Source organism: Berghia stephanieae, chromosome 9 (genome assembly GCF_034508935.2).
Source record: "Berghia stephanieae isolate SIO BIC M18660-M18661 chromosome 9, UCSD_Bste_1.3, whole genome shotgun sequence".
Classification (NCBI taxonomy): Eukaryota; Metazoa; Mollusca; class Gastropoda; order Nudibranchia; family Aeolidiidae; genus Berghia; species Berghia stephanieae.
The window spans coordinates 46,031,025-46,058,608 of NC_088368.1; the positions used below are offsets into that span (position 1 = coordinate 46,031,025).

The 27,584-nt window shown below is 37.5% G+C and overlaps 1 protein-coding gene across 1 annotated transcript; it reads right to left on the reverse strand.

The window, feature by feature from the left end:
• Positions 1-4,225: 4,225 nt before the first annotated feature.
• Positions 4,226-23,988, reverse strand: LOC144979413 (WD repeat-containing protein 31-like). Its single transcript, XM_078926057.1, has 10 exons — positions 23,760-23,988; positions 20,336-20,513; positions 18,876-18,950; positions 13,647-13,800; positions 11,147-11,235; positions 9,845-9,912; positions 9,127-9,268; positions 6,087-6,258; positions 5,534-5,603; positions 4,226-4,776 (listed from the first exon to the last, which is right to left on the reverse strand). Exons 1-10 carry the CDS (start codon positions 23,819-23,821, stop codon positions 4,695-4,697), a joined length of 1,092 nt encoding a protein of 363 aa, XP_078782183.1. The 5' UTR covers positions 23,822-23,988; the 3' UTR covers positions 4,226-4,694.
• Positions 23,989-27,584: the final 3,596 nt, after the last annotated feature.

Genomic DNA, 27,584 nt, shown 5'->3' on the forward strand with positions numbered 1-27,584 from the left:
CGGACAGTACAACCAATTGATGTCAATATATAACTATACACGGACAGTACAACCAATTGATGTCAATATATAACTATACACGGACAGTACAACCAATTGATATCAATATATAACTATACACGGACAGTACAACCAATTGATGTCAATATATAACTATACACGGACAGTACAACCAATTGATATCAATATATAACTATACACGGACAGTACAACCAATTGATGTCAATATATAACTATACACGGACAGTACAACCAATTGATGTCAATATATAACTATACACGGACAGTACAACCAATGGATGTCAATATATAACTATACACGGACAGTACAACCAATGGATGTCAATATATAACTATACACGGACAGTACAACCAATTGATGTCAATATATAACTATACACGGACAGTACAACCAATTGATGTCAATATATAACTATACACGGACAGTACAACCAATTGATGTCAATATATAACTATACACGGACAGTACAACCAATTGATGTCAATATATAACTATACACGGACAGTACAAACCAATTGATGTCAATATATAACTATACACGACAGTACAACAATGGATGTCAATATATAACTATACACGGACAGTACAACCAATGGATGTCAATATATAACTATACACGGACAGTACAACCAATTGATGTCAATATATAACTATACACGGACAGTACAACCAATTGATGTCAATATATAACTATACACGGACAGTACAACCATTGATGTCAATATATAACTATACACGGACAGTACAACCAATTGATGTCAATATATAACTATACACGGACAGTACAACCAATTGATGTCAATATATAACTATACACGGACAGTACAACCAATTGATGTCAATATATAACTACACAGGACAGTACAACCAATTGATGTCAATATATAACTATACACGGACAGTACAACCAATTGATGTCAATATATAACTATACACGGACAGTAACAACCAATTGATGTCAATATATAACTATACACGGACAGTACAACCAATGATGTCAATATATAACTATACACGGACAGTACAACCAATTGATGTCAATATATAACTATACACGGACAGTACAACCAATTGATGTCAATATATAACTATACACGGACAGTACAACCAATTGATGTCAACATATAACTATACACGGACAGTACAACCAATTGATGTCAATATATAACTATACACGGACAGTACAACCAATTGATGTCAATATATAACTATACACGGACAGTACAACCAATTGATGTCAATATATAACTATACACGGACAGTACAACCAATTGATGTCAATATATAACTATACACGGACAGTACAACCAATTGATGTCAATATATAACTATACACGGACAGTACAACCAATTGATGTCAATATATAACTATACACGGACAGTACAACCAATTGATGTCAATATATAACTATACACGGACAGTACAACCAATTGATGTCAATATATAACTATACACGGACATTACAACCAATTGATGTCAATATATAACTATACACGGACAGTACAACCAATTGATGTCAATATATAACTATACACGGACAGTACAACCAATTGATGTCAATATATACACTATACACGGACAGTACAACCAATTGATGTCAATATATAACTATACACGGACAGTACAACCAATTGATGTCAATATATAACTATACACGCGACAGTACAACCAATGGATGTCAATATATAACTATACACGACAGTACAACCAATTGATGTCAATATATAACTATACACAGACAGTACAACCAATTGATGTCAATATATAACTATACACGGACAGTACAACCAATGGATGTCAATATATAACTATATCCGGACAGTACAACCAATTGATGTCAATATATAACTATACACGGACAGTACAACCAATTGATGTCAATATATAACTATACACGGACAGTACAACCTATTGATGTCAATATATAACTATACACGGACAGTACAACCAATGGATGTCGGAAGATTTGGAATTCCGCTGAGATACCAAAAAAAATAATGATAAGTATTGAAATGTAAGCTTCAATTAATTTATTAAACGAAGACAGATACTGTGGACGTTTCGGGTTTCCCCTTTATAAAAAGAAACATGATGAATGAAACACGAAGGACGAATGCGATATGTGCGAATGGCGTAGTCTTTTTGTCTTTAATGCTTCAATCATTAAGTTTTGTTGATAAAGGGGAAACCCGAAACGTCCACAGTCTCCGTCTTTATCTAATAAATTGAAGCTGACAATTCCATACTTATCTTTATTTTTTTTCCTTCGAGCTTCAAGCAGCAACATTTTCATTATTCGGTGAGAGACAAAACAATGTCACATTTTGTGATGAAACTCAATTATTACAATTAACCCTCTCCGTACCAACTACAGGAAAATCGTCACATTTGTCACGATACAACCAACATTTTTCTTATTCTAATTTCTTTTGTACATCATAATATTTAAAGAAAATGAACACAGTGTGTTGTAGAGTAATGTTTTGGTAAAGAAATTATTTATCGCTAAAACTTACTGTTATTGTGTTTGAGTGATAAAAAATCTATTTTTGTGTTAGTTGATTGTCAAGTTTTGGGGAAAATCCTGAAAATGGCTGGTAAGGAGAGGGTAAAAAGATTTTAAAAAAAATAAAAAGATTGACACGTTCCCAGAAATGTCAAAATTACTAAATGCAGTCAGATGATAGCACCGTTGACGGGTCGTATATTATGCCTTGTTTGTTTTTCAGAGTTTTACAGCATTTAAGACAGATCTAGGTCATATCAGTGCCAGTATAAAGGGAGTATACGGGATTGTGAAAACATTCTAGAATTACAAGTAAAAGCACCCCAGAAAAGGATAGACAAAGGGGAATTGGTTCGAATTGGGAACAGATGCAGATTCCAAGAGCACACTATTAGTGTTACTTAGTTTGAGATCACCTAAAAGTCTCACACAGTCACAAGCACAGGTCCCCACAAAGATGGGTACTCTCAACTGTCTACAGAATACATCCAAAGAGAAAACATAACAATACATAACAGAGGGATGATTTACAAGGTAAATCACACCTCCCACAACTAATAAACACTAATACAATCATTTGACTGTTTCCCAGTTTGCTAAGGACTCTGGCAAGGGCCAGGACAAATCCAAGCATTCCCATTCCAAGACAAAGACACAAAGTAACTCGGAAAACAGATATAGGGAGTGAACAGACACAGAAAATGACCTCCTGCCAACCATTTTTAAAAAAATGTCTCCGTTAAGAGAATGTCTCCTTTGCCTCTTAAAACCCATTTTAAAAAAAGTCTCCTTTACCCCTTAAAACCCATTTTAAAAATTGTCTCCTTTGCCTCTTAAAACCCATTATAAAAAATGTCTCCTTTACCCCTTAAAACCCATTTTAAAAAATGTCTCCTTTACCCCTTAAAACCCATTTTTTTAAAAGTCTCCTTTACCCCTTAAAACCCATTATAAAAAATTTCTCCTTTACCCCTTAAAACCCATTTTAAAAAAAATGTCTCCTTTACCCCTTAAAACCCATTTTTTTAAAAGTCTCCTTTACCCCTTAAAACCCATTTTTTAAAATGTCTCCTTTACCCCTTAAAACCCATTTTTTCAAATGTCTCCTTTACCTTTATATAAAAAAAAGTCTCCTTTACCTCCTAAAACCCATTATAAAAAATGTCTCCTTTGCCTCTTAAAACCTTTTTTTTTTTTTTAATGTCTCCTTCACTTCTTAAAACCCATTGTTTAAATCCTACATCATATACTATATATTATACTACCTTTAGTATTGTATGACTATTTTCATTGTTATATTTGTATGCAGTACAGGCACACAAAAAACATGAATGGATATATAATTATGACACCTATAAAAACTTGTAGGTGGGGGGGGGGGGGGGGGGGGTAAGAGGCCGGGGAAAGGGAGGGGTCAAAAATTTAAAAAAAAGACAATAAACCTCAAAATAATACAATTAAAATGTCTCTATTGCACGAAATACAATTTGATTATCACTAAATCTTGTATAATTTTAATACAAATTTCATTAACATCTGAAAAATCAATAATTATATAATAATATTAATAATATATATATATTTTAAAAATACACTAAGAATGTAAACAGCCACACAGTTTAAAAGCAATCACCAAATCTAAAATATTCCGTATTCTCATCCTCCGATCTCAACTTGGAAAAGAATTCATTTTCCCTTTTTTTTTTTTGTTTAGCGTTTCCGAAGAATATTTGAGACTCAATGGTCGAATTTTAAGTGCAATGTATAGAACTAGAGTTCAAATCCACGTCTTCATTGAAAAGCGGTAGATTTTGTTTCTTCAACTTTAAAAGCAGAAACCACCCATAAATGTTCTACTTCTGATAATCTTGGTTTTATGGTTTATTTTCATCAACTAGGGGGTTTGGGGGGGGGGGGGTTCCGATAGCTCAGATTGTAGAGCAAAGATCGATCCCGGGTGCAGTCGAGGTTTTTTTTTCTAACCCCCCTGTCCACCCAGCAGTGATTGGGCAGCTGGGTCTATTTAGATTTGGTGGAAAGTACTTTGCGATAGACTAGCTTCCTATCCAAAGGGTAGCAAGCAGTTGCTATTGTTTGTCCATTTCACGCTACAGAAACTGGGATACACTCTGGCTCCGTGAGCCTCATGACTCTGAAGGACTGCTTTAATAGTGAAAGAGTTTGTCAAGGCCAGTGGACGCCATTTTGAATACTTGAACACCCTGGTTGAAGGATCCAACGATGATACTGTGGGTTGGGGGGGGGGGGGGGGGGGGGGAGGGGGGGGGGGAGGGGAGAGGAATAGAGAAAAAATCAAATTAAACCATTATAGATATTGTTATAATTTTCTTTTTTTTTATAAGGAAATTTGTAAAGCGCTTTGAGCATGTTTCGTGGATATTGCACTATATAAAAAAGCTTCAGTTTCTAATGAACATCACAAAATTTAAAGAAATATTTTCAGTTATAGTTATAACAACTTGACACTGTGATATAGAATCCATTGTCTTATGGAACAATATCATGGAATGGACTCGTTACTTTCTGTCTGAGGAAGAAAAATAAGAAACGCCGCTATCGATTCCAGTGTTTTGAATCAAGATGGAGACCAGGTGGGCATATTTTATGGAGAGACAGAAATATTCCAACTCTTAAGGCAATGGTGTTATTCTTTACACCAAGCGGACATAACAAACACAAAGTCATACCCACAACAAGCATATTATACACTACGATGAAACACAAGAACTGAGATGTGAAAAGGATTGAGAACACCTGAGATCCATCGCAGACCGTCGTCATCCGTGGAAAGAACTCACTCAACCAATCAGAGAAGCTGCCAAAGCGTCCCAGTCCAAAGATTAAGGGGCAATAACTCAAGTAAGTCAAGAAATATATATTTTTGTGTTGGCAGGGTTTGGGGGGGGGGGGGGAGTGAAAATGGCTAGTGAGGAAAGAGTTCAATAATTTCAAGTTATCTTTCTTTATGAATCAACATGCTTACCTCCCTTCTTGATCTGCAGTCAGAGAAGTCAAAGGTCCTGACCCACTGACAAAGCATTCGTGCTTCAGACCTGAAAACACATTTTTTAAAAATATATATCTGAACAAGTGAGTATGAAAGGTGCCAGACAAAGCAAGAAAGAATAATACAAGAAAAAAAAAAAAAAACATCCAAAAAAATCAGTCGAACTCAACTGGGGATCGAACCTCAGACCTTTTGATTATCGGTCAGGTGTGCTACAATGACATCACAGAGGCTCCCAATAGTTGGGACAATTTAATACCTATTTCGCCTATAATATTTCTAACTTTGGTATTTTTATTTCTTTAAAAAAACGAATGGACCCTGGTTGGTGTCAGCTAGAAACACAATCTGTCATCACTTAAAATCTAGACAGATGACAGTAAAAGTATCTGGCAAGTCTCGTCGGCTACAAATACAATCTCGAAATATGTTTGGACATTAAGTGATGAACGGTATTTAAGTTTTAACTGATTTTGTTAATAGCTGACGAAGGGTTTTAGACCTGAATTGTTCTGTGTTTCGCCCCTACCTCCACTCATCATGTCCCAGATCTTAACACTACAATCTCGAGAAGCTGTGGCCACCAGGGGGCAGGACGGTGCTGTTGTCAATGACGACGACGGCAGGAACAGGCAGGCTTCGACAGCTTCACAGTGTCCCTTGTACTCTGTGTGGAGAACTCTGTTCCTCAGGTCCCACAGCTGTGGAGGAGACGGACACGGGGACAGCAAGATGGGCCATTTGTCAGAAAAAAAAACAACAAAAAACAAAACACAACCCCCTCCCTCCTCCCCAAAAAACAATCAAAACTCAAAAATACTTGTGCTTTTATATAGCGCAATATCCACTAAATGTGCTCAAACTGCCCGGACAAACAGCAACACGTAACATGTAGAACGAGACATGACACCTGTTAGGCGATAGTACAATTTGGTTTTCGAACAGAGATAAGGCTGTTAATGGACAGGTACTCATTTTACACCTGAGTACAGTGACAGAATGTAAGTAAAGAACCTTTTCCAAGGACTCAACTATGCCCCGCTCAGAGAATGATTTGAACCCAGGACCTTCCAATGGGAAAGCATGTGACATACCACAATTGAAGCTTGAATCAGAATGATAGGAAATAAATATTTTTTTGGTCATAAAATTGTGTTTATTCCTCACCACAACGACTAACATAACTAACCTCAAATTTCATATTTGTGTCCGTGAATGACGTCATCAGTCGGATGGTGAAAAGGTTTGAACTGAGATATTGCCAAGTTTAGTTAGAAGGTCAATTTTGATCCAAAATGCGTCTTTGTCATAAATGATTAAATCAACCCGTTTTTTTACATCTTTGGAAATATCAAAGCTTAATTTCACTTCTAAATACTTTTTACAGCTAGTCAAGTTGAAAAAGTATGAAATTTGAGAAAAGTTGCTGGATACCTTCTCATACATCTGACCATAACATCATGAAAACTCACCCGATTTACTTCAAATAAAGATTAAAATACTCTGGGGAGCAAATTCTTTCAGAAAATGCAATTTAAAAAATGCAAATTCCAAATGTTCACCTTCCGACTGATTACGTCATGCACTGACACAAAATATGTAGTTATGAATTCTGTTTCCAGCAACAAGTTCATCCTGACCTTATAACCGTTTGGAGACCGTGGGTAACATTTGAGATTTTATCTCTTTTGGATTTCATTGTCCTCATAAAAACAAATTTATCTCCAGGCATTGTGTTCCAGGACCATTGTCGTCCACGAGTGATTCAGGAGGACAAAGTGGGGAACATTATCAAACCTGCCTAGTGCCACGAAACATTCGTAGAAATACGAATTTTTGGCTCCAGCTACAGAACTGCCTTGGTCTCTTTGACTCAATCAATCTTGTTGAAAAGGAAAGTCTAGTTCCTCACAACCTATATTCCGAAGTTAGGGGAACTTTTGGTTCATGATAGGGGCAAATTATTTATTTTTAAAGCTATTTAAAGTGAATTTTCCTTTTTTCCCCTTGGAAACGACGATTTTTAGAAATTTTAAGTTGGCAGTTCTGCATTGCAGTTTTTTCTTTTTGAATTTCATTGTCTTCAATAAAACAAGGGGGTGAGAGGGGGGTGGGGGTGGGGGGTGGAGTGATGTGGCCGAGAGGTTAAGGCTTTGCACTGTGACCTGGACGGTCCCTGGTTTGAGTGTAGCCATCGTAGCCTGATACTGAAATCCAAAAGGACTGACAGTCAATATTTGGTTTTTGCACCGCCTAGTGAGTTGTCGTTAGTAGTGCTCATGGAATCAAGTTATTTCATTGGTTGAACTATTGAATACAACTCACGATTTGTTTGCTGTTGTGGCAAAAGACTGGCATTTTAACATCATTTTTTGGTCAGTATCAGGCTATAAATTTACGAAGGCCACAGTTTGAGCCCCGCTTCAGTCACTTTCGTTTTTCTTCCTTGGGCAAGATTATTAACCCCCACTGTGACACCATGGGTGATTCCTGTTGACTTCAGACATCTTGTTTGATGAATTATCATAATAATAAGCATATCTTTATAGCGCCTTTCGTCGAAACCTCTTATGATGTTGTGACGAAGGGCATAATAAATAATTAATTTCAATAACACAAACTTATATCAAAGATTTGAGGTATTATAAAATTCCCTTTATTCATCCCATAGGGGAAATTTGTGTCTAGGGTCGAATCCAAGGGAAGACTGGAATAACCCAGGCGTCATTCGCAGTGCAGCGCCGCTAATTGAGATAGGGCAAGGTGACTTGCTCAAGGCCACACAGCACAGCGTGGGTGATCGAACTCTGTACCTTTCGGGTACAAAGCAAAGACCGTCCCGCTGATCCATGCGGCCCCATCTAGTGGTATGGCAAGGATTGCATTGTTATTCTGTTTCAATTTGTCACAAATACATTTACATAGCGCAATATCCACCAAATGTGCTCAAAGCACTTTACAAGGGGTCCCAGGCCAACAGCAACACTTAACATGAAGGATGAGACAGGACACCTGTTAGGCGATATTACATTTATTCCGACAAAGACAATTCTGTTCTCGGCCAGGTAGTCTTTTTACACTTGAGTACGGTGAGAGAATGTAAGTAAAGAGCCTTTTCCAAGGACTCAACTATGTGCCATTCAGTGTGGGATTCAAACCCTGTATTTTCAAATCCAAAGGCGAGTATCCAACCATTGGACCACATGGCCTCACAAAATGAGATCCTGACATGAAACCAAAACATTTTTCATTTTATTTGTGCGGCTATGTGATCTTGTGGAATGACACTCGCTTTCAGATCGAAAGGTCCTGGGTTTGAGCCTCGCTCAGCGCATAGTTGAGCCCTTGGAAATGGCTCTTTACTCATTTTTTCTCACCGTACTCAGGTTTATAATGAATACCTGGCCGTTAACAGCATTGTCTCTGTCCGAAAAAATTATAATATCACCTTACAGACATCATGTCTTGTCCTAAATGTTAAATGTTGCTGTTGGCCAGGGACCCCTTGTAACGCGCTTTGAGCACGTTTAGTGGATATTGCGCTATATGAAAGCTCAATGTGTTTTTACCGTGGCTTCACATCCGTTCCCAGAGAATCCGTTGCTACAGGAAATGACGGAATTGCCATCTGTGCTGACGTCACAACACATTTGGATGTATTGCTTCTTGGGGAAACTGAACACGGGCTGAAGGCTTCGCTGGTCAAAAATTCTAAAATTTAAAAAAAAAATGTGTATATAATTTTTATGCTTTATTGAGGAGAAAGAATATTATTTCTTCATCATTATAATCATCATCATCATCATCATCATCATCATCATCATCATCATCATCATCATCATCATCATCATCATCATCATCATTATATATAATCATCATCACATCATCATAATCATCATCATTTTATTTTAATCATCATCTCATCATCATCATCATATCATCATCATCATCATTATCATCATCATTCATCATCATCATCATCATCATTGTGATCATAATCATCATCATCCTCATTATCATCACCACCATCACCACCACCACCATCATCATCATCATCATTAACATCATCACCACCATCATCATCATCATCATCAACATCACCACCACCATCATCAACATCACCACCACCATCATCCTCATCAACCTCATCAACATCACCACCAGCATCATCACCATCATCAACATCCCACACACATCACATCACCACCATCATCAACCACCACCACCACCACCACCATCATCAACCACCACCACCATCATCATCATCATCATCATCATCATCATCACCTTATTTCCTTGTCTTCACCAGTCTGTACAATCAAGGACGAATCGGGGACAAACTTCACATCTGTCACCTGAAGGGATTGGACATGAGGAAACCATGGAACAGGGAACATGGAACAGGAACAGATGAACATGAACATGGAACATGGAACATGGAACATGGAACATGGAACAGGGAACATGGAACATGGAACATGGAACATGGAACATGAAACATGGAACATGGAACATGGAACATGGAACATGGAACATGGAACATGGAACAGGGAACATGGAACATGGAACAGGGAACATGGAACATGGAACATGGAACATGGAACAGGGAACATGGAACATGGAACATGAACATGGAAACATGGAACATGAAGGAACATGGAACATGGAACAGGGAACATGGAACATGAAACAGGGAACATGGAACATGGAACAGGGAACATGGAACATGGAACAGGGAACATGGAACATGGAACAGGGAACATGGATCAACCGTCAACTGTGCTAAAATCAATAAATAGAGGAGTCTAAATGAGTCGATGAAATGGAGATAAAGATAATGGGAGTCAATCTGACTCATGAATATGAATATGAATATATATACATTGTTTACTTGAAAAAGGTCAAAGGCCGAAACGGCGTTTGTTTTGTGTTGTTCCCTTCGTCTAGTCAGATTTACTCCCTTTATCTTTATCTCTAGTCAATTGTGCTGATTTGTGATTTCCTCCTACACAAGAACACCGGGTGGGAAGATTGTTGAATGACCTGCAGGTCCATTGGTTGGAGTTTGAGTCCTGCCTAAAGCAGTCCAAAGTTGAGTCAATGGAAAAGCTCCTTTATTCACATTCTCTCACTACATCCAGGTGTAAAATGAGTACCTGGTCATTAATAGCTTTGTCTCTATTAAATTTTTTTTTTTAATGTGATAATTCGTCCTACATTTTAAGTGTTGCTGTTGGCTTAGAATTCCTTGTAAAGAATTTTGAGCCGATTTTAGTGGCTACTGCACTAAAAGACATCAATGAAATGTTACTGCTTGAAGAAAAATAACGATAAGTATTAAATTGTAAGCTTCAATTTATAAGACAAAGACAGATACTGTGGATGTTTCGGGTTTCCCCTTTATCAACAAAACAGGATGAATGAAACACAATAGACGAATGAGATAATGTGATAGTGGCTAACAACATGTCCCTCTCAGAGTGGGTCTCGAACCCTGGACCTTCCTTGGAGTTCCAAAATATCAAAACTTCTTTGACAGGAAATTAAACAGCGACAGATCAAATCATAAAATAAAAATAATGTGAATACCAAGTTCTGTGGGATGCTGTTTGACCGGAGACAGGAACCAGTTTGGAGGTCCCACAGTTTGACAGAGTTGTCTCTGGATCCACTGCATACTATACTATGGAGTAATTATTAAAATATGATAATAATAATAATAATAATAATATAATATAAATAATATAATAATAATATTATATAATAATATAATATAATAATATAATAATAATAATAATATATAAATAATAATAATAATAATAATTAATAATAATAATAATAATAAATAATAATTAATAATAATAATAATAATATAATAATAATAATAATAATAATAATAATAATATAATAATAATAATAATATAAATAATAATAATAATAATAATAATAATAATAATAATAATAATATAAATAATAATAATAATAAAATAATAATAATAATAATAATAATAATAATAATAATAATAATAATAATAATAATAATAATAATATAATAATAATAATAATAATAATAATAATAATAATAATAATATAATAATAATAATAAATAATAATAATAATAAAATAATAATAATAAATAAATAATAATAATAATAATAATAATAATAAATAAATAATAATAATAATATAATAATAATAATAATAATAATAATAATATATCTTTATTGTCCTCATAATAGTGGAAATTTATATTGACATAGACACACTCACAAAGATGCACACTAGTAATATCGTAGTCATTGTCACCATCATCGGCATCAACATCATCGGCATCAACGGCATCATCATCATCATCATCATCATCATCATCATCATCATCATCATCATCATCATCATCATCATCATCATCACAACAACCTACCTAATATTTCCGTTACAATCCTTCCCTTTCACCATTACCCTATAACATCATCACCATCTTCATCATACTCCATATTGTATTATTTTCCTGTAACTAGCTCTCTCTCTCTCTCTCTCTCTCTCTCTCTCTCTCTCTCTCTCTCTCTCTCTCTCTCTCTCTCTCTCTCTCTCTCTCTCTCTTCTCTCTCTCTCTCTCTCTCTCTCTCTCTCTCTCTCTTTCTCTCTCTCTCTTCTCTCTCTCTCTCTCTCTCTCTCTCTCTCTCTCTCTCTCTCTCTCTCTCTTCCTCCTTCTCTCTTTATATATATATATATATATATATATATATATATATATATATATATATATATATTCACGCTTATGTTAGAAATAGTATCTTCCATAGTGGAATTCGACAGGATTATTAGAGCTTGTGATTCAAGCAATGGAAATTGAGCTTTGAGATTTTATATAGTGCAATATCAACTAAACGTGCTCAAAGTGCTTTACAAAGGGTCCCTGACTGACAGCAACACGTAACGTATAGAACGAGACATGATGCCCGTTCGGCGATATTGCAATTTTTTTTTTCCGACAGATGCAACGCTGTCGGTGGCCATGTACACATTTTTCACCTGAGTATGGTGAGAGAATGTGAGTAAAGAGCCTTTTCCAAGGACTGAACTATACGTCGAGGGAGGCACGAACCCTGGACCTTCTGATTCGAAAATGTGTGGTCTAGTGGTATGACACTCACCTTCGAATCATAAGGTCCTGGGTTCGAATTCTGCTCCAAGCAGTGCATAGTTGAGTCCTTGGAAAAGGCTCATTATTCATATTCTCTCACCATACTCAGGTGTAAATTGAGTACCTGGTCATTAACAGTGTTATCTCTGTCCAAAGATATGTATTATCCCCTAGCAGGCATCAAGGGAGTACACACACATAAATAAATAAATAAATAAATAAATAATCAATAAATACAAATGCTAGAAAGGGGTGAAAACTGATTGTAACGCGAGTGCCATACCAGTCGAGCACACCCAGCCCCACCAGACTCCATACCAGTCGAGCACACCCAGCCCCACCAGACTCCATACCAGTCGAGCACACCCAGCCCACCAGACTCCATACCAGTCGAGCACACCCAGCCCCACCAGACTCCATACCAGTCGAGCACACCCAGCCCACCAGACTCCATACCAGTCGAGCACACCCAGCCCCACCAGACTCCATACCAGTCGAGCACACCCAGCCCACCAGACTCCATACCAGTCGAGCACACCCCAGCCCCACCAGACTCCATACCAGTCGAGCACACCCACCCCCACCAGACTCCATACCAGTCGAGCACACCCAGCCCCACCAGACTCCATACCAGTCGAGCACACCCACCCCACCAGACTCCATACCAGTCGAGCACACCCAGCCCCACCAGACTCCATACCAGTCGAGCACACCCAGCCCCACCAGACTCCATACCAGTCGAGCACACCCAGCCCCACCAGACTCCATACCAGTCGAGCACACCCACCCAGCCCCACCAGACTCCATACCAGTCGAGCACACCCACCCAGCCCCACCAGACTCCATACCAGTCGAGCACACCCACCCAGCCCCACCAGACTCCATACCAGTCGAGCACACCCAGCCCCACCAGACTCCATACCAGTCGAGCACACCCAGCCCCACCAGACTCCATACCTGAATTAAGATGAATGGCTGTCACCACCAGGTCGTGACCTGTCAAAGTCTGAATGCATTGTCGGTGACCCCGTCTCCATACTTTGATGGTTTTGTCTCGTGACGCACTCAAGACATTTTCACACGTTGCCCCGTAAATCACCTGTAGGTAACAACACATCACGACAAAAGTAAGTTAAAATATGACTGAAATATGATCTATACTGGATGTGTTGCTAATTTCCTCTTTGGAAATCTTTTGCGTATGAAGGTATCTTACCTGCCATCGTGTACTACAGAGCTTGATGTTCCCAGCACAAAATAGGCAAATTAGTCACTGTCCGTACAACGCCAACTTCTAGGCAAGAGCCTAGCTATTATATCAGAGACCAGAGACTAGAAAACATTCAATTTTTTAGTCAGTTGCTCCGCTTATGCTTAAGACTAGCAAGTCACTTCTTAGACTAGTAAAAAGCTAAATATAGATTGCTTAATAGTAGGTCATGATGCTGGTTGCAGTGATGGTTGACATACATTACACTCCGCTTAATCGTTTGGGTTTTTTAATAAGAAAAAGAACAATTTAAAAAACCAACAAACAAACGAAAAAATCCTCTTCTAATCAGTCTAATATCTTGAATTTGACGGTCACAAGCCATAGAAATCTCGGAGAGGAAGGTCATACATGAATGGTACATGAAAGCTGGTGCTTAGATGCTAGTTTTAGCTTTTCCGCTTAATCGCACACACCCATTAATGGCACACACCACTTAATGGCACACACCACTTAATGGCACACACCACTTAATGGCACACACCACTTAATGGCACACACCACTTAATGGCACACACCACTTAATGGCACACACCACTTAATGGCACACACCACTTAATGGCACACACCACTTAATGGCACACACCACTTAATGGCACACACCACTAATGGCACACACCATTAATGGCACACACCACTTAATGGCACACACCACTTAATGGCACACACCACTTAATGGCACACACCACTTAATGGCACACACACACTTAATGGCACACACCACTTAATGGCACACACCACTTAATGGCACACACCACTTAATGGCAAAACACCCACTTAATGGCACACACCACTTAATGGCACACACCACTTAATGGCACACACCACTTAATGGCACACACCACTTAATGGCACACACCACTTAATGGCACACACCACTTAATGGCACACCACCACTTAATGGCACACACCACTTAATGGCACACACCACTTAATGGCACACACCACTTAATGGCACACACCACTTAATGGCACACACCACTTAATGGCACACACCACTTAATGGCACACACCACTTAATGGCACACACCACTTAATGGCACACACCACTTAATGGCCACACACCACTTAATGGCACACACCACTTAATGGCACACACCACTTAATGGCACACACCACTTAATGGCACACACCACTTAATGGCACACACACTTAATGGCACACACCACTTAATGGCACACACCACTTAATGGCACACACCACTTAATCGACACACACCACTTAAATGGCACACACCACTTAATGGCACACACCACTTAATGGCACACACCACTTAATGGCACACACCACTTAATGGCACACACCACTTAATGGCACACACCACTTAATGGCACACACCACTTAATGGCACACACCACTTAATGGCACACACCACTTAATGGCACACACCACTTAATGGCACACACCACTTAATCGACACACCACTTAATCGACACACCACTTAATGGCACACACCACTTAATCGACACACCACTTAATCGACACACCACTTAATGGCACACACCACTTAATCGACACACCACTTAATCGACACACCATTAATGGCACACACCACTTAATCGACACACACCACTTAATGGCACACACCACTTAATGGCACACACCACTTAATGGCACACACCACTTAATGGCACACACCACTTAATGGCACACACCACTTAATCGACACACACCACTTAATGGCACACACCACTTAATGGCACACACCACTTAATGGCACACACCACTTAATGGCACACACCACTTAATGGCACACACCACTTAATGGCACACACCACTTAATGGCACACACCACTTAATGGCACACACCACTTAATGGCACACACCACTTAATCGACACACACCACTTAATGGCACACACCACTTAATGGCAAAACACCACTTAATGGCACACACCACTTAATGGCACACACCACTTAATGGCACACACCACTTAATGGCACACACCACTTAATCGACACACCACTTAATCGACACACCACTTAATGGCACACACCACTTAATCGACACACCACTTAATCGACACACCACTTAATGGCACACACCACTTAATCGACACACCACTTAATCGACACACCACCTTAATGCACACACCACTTAATCGACACACCACTTAATCGACACACCACTTAATCGACACACCACTTAATGGCACACACCACTTAATCGACACACCACTTAATCGACACACCACTTAATGGCACACACCACTTAATCGACACACCACTTAATCGACACACCACTTAATGGCACACACCACTTAATCGACACACCACTTAATGGCACACACCACTTAATCGACACACCACTTAATCGACACACCACTTAATGGCACACACCACTTAATCGACACACCACTTAATCGACACACCACTTAATGGCACACACCACTTAATCGACACACCACTTAATCGACACACCACTTAATGGCACACACCACTTAATGGCACACACCACTTAATGGCACACACCACTTAATGGCACACACCACTTAATCGACACACCACTTAATCGACACACCACTTAATCGACACACCACTTAATGGCACACACCACTTAATGGCACACACCACTTAATGGCACACACCACTTAATGGCACACACCACTTAATGGCACACACCACTTAATCGACACACCACTTAATCGACACACCACTTAATGGCACACACCACTTAATGGCACACACCACTTAATGGCACACACCACTTAATGGCACACACCACTTAATGGCACACACCACTTAATCGACACACCACTTAATCGACACACCACTTAATGGCACACACCACTTAATGGCACACACCGCTTAATCGCACACACCATTTAATCGACACACACCATTTAATCAACACACTAACCTGAACTCCCCATAAAATGAAAAAAAAAATTGGAGGGGAATTATTTCACATGTAAAGTGTAAAAATTACCTTCGTTACGTCCTTTTCTCTCTCTCCCCCCCCCCCCCCTCCTATTTTCTAGAGGGTTTTTCTTGCTTGCAACACATTTGAGTCACGCCAGTAAAAGGAAGAAAATGAAATAATAAAAATAATAATAATAATAATAACAATAATAATAATAATAATAATAATAATAATAAAAATGATAATAATAATAATAATAATAATAATAATAATAATAATAATAATAATAATAATAATAATAATAATAATAATAATAATAAAAATATAATAATAATAATAATAATAATAATAATAATAATAATAATAATAATAATAATTAATAATAATAAAATAATAATAAATAATAATAATAATAATAATAGTAATGATAATGTATAATAATAATAATAATAATAATAATAATAATAATAATAATAATAATAATAATAATAATAATAATAATAATAATAATAATAATAATATAATAGTAATATAATAATAATAATAATAATAATAATATAATAATAATAATATAATAATAATAATAATAATAATAATAATAATAATAATAATAATAATAATAATAATAATAATAATAATAATAATAATAATAATAATAATAATAATAATAATATAATAATAATAATATAATAATATAATAATAATAATAATAATAATAAAATAATAATAATAATAATAATAATAATAATAATAATAATAATAATAATAATAATAATAATAATAATAATAATAATATAATAATAATAATAATAATAATAATAATCTTTATCGTCCAAATAAAAGGCAATTCATGAGAAGTAAAATGGTCAAAAAAATTCTAGATTCAGTTAGTTTTTTTTTTCTCCTGTTATTTTTAACAAGCAGTATGTGTGTCTGTTAAAAGGCAGTTTGAACTCGACATTATAACACAGTGTGTGTGTGTGTCTGTTAAAAGGCAGTTTGCACTCCACATTATAACACACTGTGTGTGTGTGTCTGTTAAAAGGCAGTTTGAACTCGACATTATAACACAGTGTGTGTGTGTGTCTGTTAAAAGGCAGTTTGAACTCGACATTATAACACACTGTGTGTGTGTGTGTCTGTTAAAAGGCAGTTTGAACTCGACATTATAACACAGTGTGTGTGTGTGTCTGTTAAAAGGCAGTTTGAACTCGACATTATAACACAGTGTGTGTATGTGTGTATGTTAAAAGGCAGTTTGAACTCGACATTATAACACAGTGTGTTCTATCAAAAATATTTACTTAAATTTAACAGTAGTCTTTCAGAGCCATAAGAATTAGAGTTTATCCTGGTTTCCATAGCATTGAAATTGACAAAAGGGTTGCTTGCTACCCTTTTGATAGGCAATAGTCTATATATATACTTTCTGCAGAGCATCTAGTTGAACAGTGTGTTGTGACGATGCTACCGGGCGGGTTCACGACGGTGATTGGGTCGATCGTTATAACAAAGTAATCTGAGAACCATAAGAGTCTTCTGCCAGAGATAACAGACCCAGCTACCCAATCACAGTTGGTTGGTCAGTAAAAAATCTTGACTTCATCCTGGATTGATCTCAGGTCTTTTGCATGTCAAGCAAGTGCTCTAGCAAATGACCTACCAGGACCTTAAATATTGAAATATCGAGTTGCCTTGACGAGCCAATAAAACGTAGAGTCAAATAAAGAGAGTAAAATTGACTTTTATAAAAGATACAAAACAAAAGTTAACGACGTTTCAGTCTGATCCAGGGTTCAAGCCTCGCTCGGCACGTAGTTGAATCTTCAGAAAAGTACAAAAAAGTACCAAAAAAGTACAAAAAATCCAAATCAGATTGTTTTGTACCTTTTAAAAGAGTCCTTTATAATCTATTTATTTTACCATACACCATAAATATGTATTTATCTATCTATTATAAAAGTGTTGCGACATTAACTACCACGGTACAAAATGATGAAAGTTACAATTTACCTTTATTGACAAACAATGTGAGTACAAACCTTTGTTATTGAACCAGTGTGACCATCCCATTTTTCAACAAACTGTCTTTTGGAATAGTCGTACAAAATTACTTGCTGTGAAGAAGAAAATAATAAAAATTGATATTGAAATTTGAATTCATCCGCAATCTTGCTGTGTAGAGAGATTATTGGAATTCCGAAACCAATTCAACATGTTTACAATCCTCCCAAATTCACAGAGAATTCATTCACAATAATAAGTGGAGCAGGAACTTATGTTGAAAATAACAAAGGAATGAAGTGAGTAGAAAAGTGCCAGAAGACAATAGAGAACAAAAACTTTCTCAGCTGTGGGGGCTCGAACAGAATGGACATTACAGATAAAATAAGATATTTTCAGTTGATAATAATAAATTATAAATATTTAAAATAAATAAATAAATAAATAAATAAATAAATAAATAAATAAATAAATAAACAAATAAATGAATAAACAAATAAATAAAATTCCCTTTATTCATCTCATAGGGAAAATTCGTCTCTAGGGTCTATTCCAAGGGAAGACTGGAATAACCCAGGTGTCAGCCCGTAGAGCAGCGCCGCAAATTGAGCTCTGTGAGGTGACTTGCTCAAGGCCACACAGCACAGCGGTGGTTGATCGAACTCGGTACCTTTCAGGCATGAAGCAAAGACCGTACTGCTGAGCCACGCTGCACTCGTGGTACAGAATTCATCAGAGGAGTGGATTTTAAATGACTTTTAAATCTTTGTGACGCTAAGCTGCTAGAATCTGTCCACTGTGATACGTAATCTGTCCACTGTGATACGTAATCTGTCCACTGTGATACGTAATAAACAAAAATGAATGAATCGAACAGCTTTTTTAAAGGACAAAATACCAAATACCGAACGTTTTGGACTCAAAACCCTTCTTCAGCCAACATTTTTAAAAAACCAGTGAAAACATAAATACAACCAAAAAAAAACAAAAACCAGATTGACAGCTGAAAAGTGTTTGGCTTGTCTCTTCTGTATAAAAATCTTGGACTGGAAACAAAATACAGAATTTTTAAAAAACTTGAGCTTGAGATTTTATATGGCCCCATATCCACTGAACGTGCTCAAAGGGCTTTACAAGGGGTCCCTAGCCAACAGCAACATGTAACATGTAGAATGAGACATGATGCCTGTTAGGCGATATGACAATTTTCTGACAGAGACAACGCTGTTGAGTACAGTGAGAGAATTTGAGTAAAAAGTCTTTTCCAAGGACTCACAATGCGCTGAGCGAGGATCAAACCAAGGACCTTCCGATCCAAAATTGAGTGTCATACTACAAGACCACATAGCCGCAAGATTTCGGAAACATAAAATATGTGAAAATAAGGAATAAGAAGATGAAAAATGTTCATATATAGAAATACATATATATATATATAAATGCACAGAGATATACATATCAAAGGTAGACAATGAGGAAGTTCTAAAGGACGACTTACACAATCTTTACTTCCAGACAAGCACAGCCCTGGTTCGATAACCGCCACACTGACGACAGCATCGCTGTGCTGTAGTTTTATGTCACACATTCCTCCATCTTGATTCTCGACTGACTTTGATTCGTTGACCAATTCATCGCCTGACGCCGCGGTCCGAGCCGAACAAGGTCTGGATGGACTGGACATACATTTGTATCTCATCAACTCAAGCAGTGAAACCAAAAGTGTAACTTACCTCACTCAACCCAAGCAATGACTATATCCATAGTTAACTCACTCAACCCAAGCACCGACTATATCCGTAGTTAACTCACTCAACCCTAGCACCGACTATATCCGTAGTTAACTCACTCAACCCTAACACAGACTATATCCGTAGTTGATTCACTCAACCCTAACACCGACTATATCCGTAGTTACCTCACTCAACCCAAGCACTGACTACATCCGTAGTTAACTCACTCAACCCAAGCACCGACTATATCCGTAGTTAACTCACTCAACCCTAGCACCGACTATATCTGTAGTTAACTAACTCAACCCCAACACCGACTATATCCGTAGTTAACTCACTCAATCCTAACACCAACTATATCTGTAGTTAACTAACTCAACCCTAACACCGACTATATCCGTAGTTAACTCACTCAACCCTAACACCGACTATATCCGTAGTTAACTCAATCAACCCTAACACCGACTATATCCGTAATTTACCCGGGGTTACTTTTACCCCATGTCTATTTATTACATTTTTATGAGACAAATTATAGGCACAGTAGTAGTATCAAAGCTAATGTTTTTAGTTTTTACATGCTAGTGGTAGTGGAATAAAACTATCTATATATGCACATGTTCATTTTTAATACATCTTGTCCAATGATGAACAGTATAAAAAATCTCTAGGACGGAGTGAGTTTAAAGCATGTGGCGATTCGGATTCCATTCTGAACAGTCAGCATAGTTATATTTGTTTTGTTTTTGTTTTGTTTTTTTTAAATTTCAGTTTATTTCATTTATTGACAATTCAATAGACTCAATGCAAATGAAAATAATGGGGGTCCTGCTAGCTCAGTTGGTAGGTCACTTGCTTCACACGCACAAGGACTGAGATCGATCCCGGGTGCAGTCGAGTTTGTTTTTTTTTTCGGACCCCCCTGTCCACCCAGCAGTGAATGGGTAGCTGAGTCTGTTAGATTTGGTGAAAAGTACTTTGCGATAGACTAGCATCCTATCCAAAGGATAGACACTGGCTGCTATGAGAGGAACAATAATGGTACAGTAATTATGAACCGGTAGAAGCCTAAACCTGCTTTATTCCGTGGGAATGACATGGGAAAATCACGGATTAATTGGAAGTCAAGTTAGAAATTAAAAAGAAAAAAGCTAAAACCCCTTCAAAAGTCAGTCTACGTAACAAGTGTGGATTAACTACAGGAAAAACTTTTCTAACAACTTTACACGTCCAAATAAATGTAAGACAAGCCACAATCATTCTACAGTTGAAATAAGTAAAACCAAATACTAGAGGTGTCTAAATGAGTCAATAGGATGGAGACAAAGATGAAGGGAGTAAATGTGACTCGTATGTAAGGGAACAACACAAAACAAACTACGTTTCGGCCTTTGACACTTATTTGAAAAATTGGCCAGAAAACTCGTCCTTCAAATATCCATCGATTTGAATGACCTTCACCTTGGTGAAAACTCTCAAACCTGGGACTTCATGAAGTCTTCCTTGAAGTCCCAGATTTGAAAGTTTTTGCCAAGGTGAGGGTCATTTAAATCGATTAATATTTGAAGGACGAGTTTTCTGGCCAAATTTTATAATATGTGTCAAAGGCCAAAACGTCGTTTGTTTTGTGTTGTTCCCTTACATATGAGTCACATTTACTCCCTTCATCTTTGTCTCCAGTCTACAGAAGGGATGTCAGATGAGTAACTCTGATATGGGAAAAATAAATTCTTCCGAACTCTTCTTTTGCTTCTATCAGATCCACCCTCCAACCGCTGCCCGCACTGTGTTCTCCTCCCCTCCCTCCACCCCATTTTTTGCACAAGTACATTGGAGTTTGAGTCCGAGTAGCCACTTCAGAATGAAAATGTAAATGTAAATATGAAATTTGAATAAAATCTCATGAGAAAAAGAATTTATGAATATTGTCATTAGGCTAATAGCAAATAGGGGACAGATGTAGATCTGTCCCCGCGGAATTATGCCATATTTGGGGCAAAATTATGCCAATATTATGCCAAAAAAAAGGAAAATTATGCCATAAATTATACCATAAATTCGACATTATGCCATAAATTATGACAAAAATCCGAGATTTGTGCATGTTCTTGCGTGCTTTTGCAACCCCAAAAATCTAATTTTCACAATAAATATGAATACTGATAGGTTTAAAAGCTACATCTTCATTAAAAACGACTAAAAAGCAGAAATATATACCAGACTATTGCTTGTATTTTTTAGGGTCTTACTGCGCTTGCAACACATTAAGGTCATATCAGCGCCAGTAAAGAGGAAGAAAATGGGATAGTAAAAAGTTCTAGAATTACAATTAATAAAGCACCCAAGAAAAAGTAAGATATAGGGGAACTAGGAACAAATCGGGATCAGATGTAGATTCCAAGAGCATACCACCAATGTACTTAGTTTGAGATCATCTATAAGTTTCATCCGGACACAAGCACAAAATCCAACAAAGAGGAATACACTCAAATGCTTACATTATACATTGAAAATAACAAATATAATAATACATAACAGAGAGATGATTTACGAGGAAAAAAATACAAGGCCAACATTTTCTGTAGATTTTTTATTTTTTTTTTATTTTAAGCTTTTTGCTGACGGATGCAGAGTCGGATGCGGAAGGCCACAGGATGCGGTCGCATCGGATGCCGATGCGGCCGCATTTTCCTGGAGGGACAGGTAGATTACAAGAGCACACTATCAAAGTACTTAGTTTGAGATCACCTAAAAGTCTCATCCAGACACAAGCACAGGTCCCCACTAAGAGGAACACACTCAAATGTTACAAATCATATATTATATGATAAACAAAACATAATACAGTACATAACAGTGGAGGGAAAAAATCATCTCCCAAGACTAACTATAAATTTGACTATTTCCCTCTCAGACAGGACAAAACTAAGTAATCTGATTCACAGCAAGTACCTCACTGCCCACTATGGGAGGTCAGGAACCCCACCTGGGAATTCTACTGTACACAGCACCGATTAGGAATAGACACTGACAAAAGATCCACGGTGAAAATAATAATTGAAAGAGATGCTAGACCGAGCTGCTTTCGGAAGGCCTCCCATCAAATATGTCTGATCATCATCACTTTTATGATGGCGTTGATGAGGTGATTAGAAAACAATGAATGCTGAATGACTGAATGCTGCTTACCCGGCACTTTTCTTTCGTTTGCTGAAGAATTTCCCCATTAAACTGTCTGCGAGTGAGTTCATTCCAAGTCCATATATTAAAAGAAGAGAATAGAACAAGGCTTTAAAAATCAATGTATCGATATTCTATAATCTCAAACTCCAGTTTTTAGCGAGCATTTATCGATCGTGGAATCGGAATTATTATAACCTATTGTTGACTCTAAAATCATAGCTTGGTATCTAGTGTCAACAAATTATTTCCCTTATACTTCCGGTACTAAAAACTTTTCGTGTTAATGTACTAAAAACATTTCGTGCTACAACTTTTTTTATTCCATAATATGAGCCCATGTACTACCTAATACTCAAGACTAAAATACTCAAGGATCTATGCGGGCTGTTATGCCTAAATTATATCAAAAGAACTAGACGGGGAGGGGAAATGGTGTCCATAATCAGGGAGGGCAAATGAATTCACAATCGACCAATGCTATAGAATAACAGACAAACTTCAACGTTGGGAAGTATCGTTTACCTATCCATTCTACAGCCCAATTGGCCGAACTGTGAATCCATATGAGGCTTCAAAGTCATATCGTAGCACGCGATGAGGAAAACTCGACATCCGAGAAACATGGCCAAGGAGAAGGATGCAAATGGTCAGAGGTCATCTTAAAATTTAACAAGAAAAATACTTTAAAAAACGCCATACCCGTGCAACCAGGTTGACTTATCTGGGATGACTCATTCATTACTTGAGCAATTCGATACCCATGATATTGTTCCACCCTTTTCCCTAAATAGTAACGTGTAATTATATCAAGTTTACATCGTTGGAGCAGATATTGTCAAGATAAGTTCACATTCATAATCACCTCATTTTAGTGTACATTCGTCATGCTTCTGGATTGTCATTTTCACCGCCATGTTGGATGTATTGCACGGAGACATTTTACATTCTATATTTCTATTCTATCTGCTTTTTCCCTATAAAAAAATTAATTTGGCTCCAAAATTCTATGCGTTGTTTTAATTCTGCTCAATTTGGAAGTCCTTAGTTCCATTTCCAACGCCTTTTGATTTGTTTACTTTCCAAGATAAAAAAAAAAATATCGCTGATGTCCATCTGGAATTTAGTCATGTATTTATGTCTTTATTATTGTTGTTGTTGTCTGAAGAAGGGTTTTGAGCCTGAAACTATCTGTGTTTTGGTATTTTGTTCTTTTTTAAAAGCTGTTCCATCCATGTTTGTTTATGACTTTTTACAGTCCACAGCCTCTAACAGCCTGGTGTCACTTCATGTTTACAATAATGATTTGTGACGTCAGATTGTAAATCGTATAATTTAACTAAAAAATTGATTCCTTAAAAATAATTATTATTATTTAAATGTTTTGAAGATGTCTTTTATTCAAATGTGACGAAATCTGAATGGTTTGAGGGGTAGAATAAATAATTTCTTACACTCCTGCGTTTTGGAATTCGAGCAGCGGCTGGGAAAACGTCCTGAATTCCAAACGGCAAGAGAGTTTAAGAATGGTGTAACAGCCAACTCTCTAAACCCCGATAATGGGAAATACGGGAAAAACTACTTATTATTAATAATAAATATAATTGAGCAATATAGTTTAGCGCAATATCCACTAAACATGCTCAAAGCGCTTTACAATTGGTTTTGACCAACAGCAACATGTAATATGTAGAACGAGACATGACACATGTTAAGCGATATTACACATTAAAAATCTCAATGTAACTTTCAATAAAGTTGAAACAAGTAAAGCCTGTCAGTGTCAGTACAAAGACAGTGGTCCCGTGGATTGTATCGCCATTCCTTATAACTCACTCCACTCCTCCTTGAGTCGGTTATCCATAATCCTGAGTGTAATTATTTCCTCCGATGTAATGGTAGCACGTCTGACTGGTAACCAGAAGGTCTGAGGTTCGATCCCCAGTCAGGATCGACTGATTTGTTGAGATGGTTTTTTTTCTTGTATTTTTCTGTCTTGCTTTGTCTGGCAACTTTCTTCACACACACTTAGTTTCCATCATCTCATCTAAGACTCCCACCCAAGAATCAGTCTCCACTTCATCATCCTCTTCCTCACCAGCCGCCACCTTTCATCATCCTCATCTTCGGCAACATCCTAAGCCTCCCAAGTGTTCCCGTCCCCTCTCATTACAAAACAAATATAATAGTCATCCCCTCATCTGAATTGTAATGGATGGGAGATAACTGCGTGATTGTTGTCGTGTGTGTAGGAATGACAGAGTTATGTCCCATGTATTATTGTCTTGTCTGGAAGAGAGAGAGAGAGAGAGAGAGAGAGAGAGAGAGAGAGAGAGAGAGGGGAGAGAGAGAGAGAGAGAGAGAGAGAGAGAGAGAGAGAGAGAGAGAGAGAGAGATTGGGAGGCCTTCAGAAAGCTCCTACATCCCCAGTATTCTTGTTTTTCTATAATGTAGAAGGGTGTTTGGGAGGGGGGAAACTTTTTTTTTTTTAAAATGTCTTCCCACTCCCAAACTCCCTACTAGAGCATGAAAAAAAAGTTGTCCCCCTCCCAAACCCCTTACTAGAACAAGAATACTGGGGATGTAGGAGTATTCAGAAGGCCTCCCGAAACCATATCTATTATGTAACTTCCTCCCCGTATTTGTTGCCGTGTCCTAAATGACGTCACTGAACATCTTGTAATAAATGACCACTCTATATCTCTATTATATCGTCTGTCTGTTCAATCATCTATAGAAACCATCATCCTCTTCCTCATTATCATTATCATTATCACCCTCCTCATCTTTATCCACGCATAGTAGATATGAATTGGCAGCAATGTAGAGTTTAGAAACGGTCTTATGAGCAAAGTGATTTGTTGTCAAAGGGACGTTACTCTCATTTAATAAACAATAACGTTGCTATAGAAATCAGCTGATTGCTACCGTCTGCTATGATGTCTATTCAATGAAAAATTCAATCCGATCCCTCGTTATGTGTATCTCATCAAAATATTAACGATGCCTCAAAGAAAAAGTTAATGATGAAGACAAGATATGATTGCAAAGATGTTTGATCGCGGCGAAGATTGTGTTCTTCTTGCAGAACAACTGGGAATAAATCGACCAACAGCGTATTCCACTGACGGGATTATCTGACGGTGTTGTCAGCCGCCAAAGAGGAAGAAAACGGACCTCTGAAGTCATGAACAGATGAGGAAATCCTGATGCAACGATGAATTTCATCAACTCACGCCAGATGCACCGCACATTTCGAAGGCAGCCATCACAAACTCTTAACAACTCGCTAATCGTGACAAAACAACTGAGAGATTCGTCAGCTGAAAGAAACAGCGATCGAACGAAAGCGGCAAGCTAATTTAGTGAGGAAAGGAAAACTAAACCAACCGCTACCACTCCCCCCCCTCCCAAAACGAAAAAAAAAAAAACAAAAAAAAAAAACTAGAAGCCTAAGACAGAGAATAAAAACAAAAACCATCTGAAAACCAGAGAGAAATTAAGAGAGAGAGAGAGAGAGAGAGAGAGAGAGAGAGAGAGAGAGAGAGAGAGAGAGAGAGAGAGAGAGAGAGAGAGAGAGAGACGAGTCATTGTGTGTGTGCGTGTGGGGGGGGGGTGAAGAAGAGAGAGAGATGGGGGGAGGGGGGGGGGTTGCATATGAGGAGTGAGGCTCTGTTCCATTTCGGTGGAAACTTGACTGGCACTGAAAACAACACAGCTCTATTTCAAAATGTATAAAAATATGCACTTTTGATTTGTTTATCAAAATTTTTGAACATGGTGAAATTGATTTGACGTTTGCCGAATTTGAATAAAACAATATACGAATTTGAA

What these genes read in the sequence shown, in the direction of transcription:
- LOC144979413 (XM_078926057.1), bottom strand. Translation starts at nt 23,821, where the DNA reads ATGAACTCACTCGCAGACAGTTTAATGGGGAAATTCTTCAGCAAACGA. An exon ending in GGTGAAGACAAGGAAATAAG is followed by an intron (nt 9,269 to 9,844) that starts GTGATGATGATG and finishes TTTAAATTTTAG; the next exon opens with AATTTTTGACCAGCGAAGCC. An exon ending in ACTGCAGATCAAGAAGGGAG is followed by an intron (nt 4,777 to 5,533) that starts GTAAGCATGTTG and finishes CCCAACCCACAG; the next exon opens with TATCATCGTTGGATCCTTCA.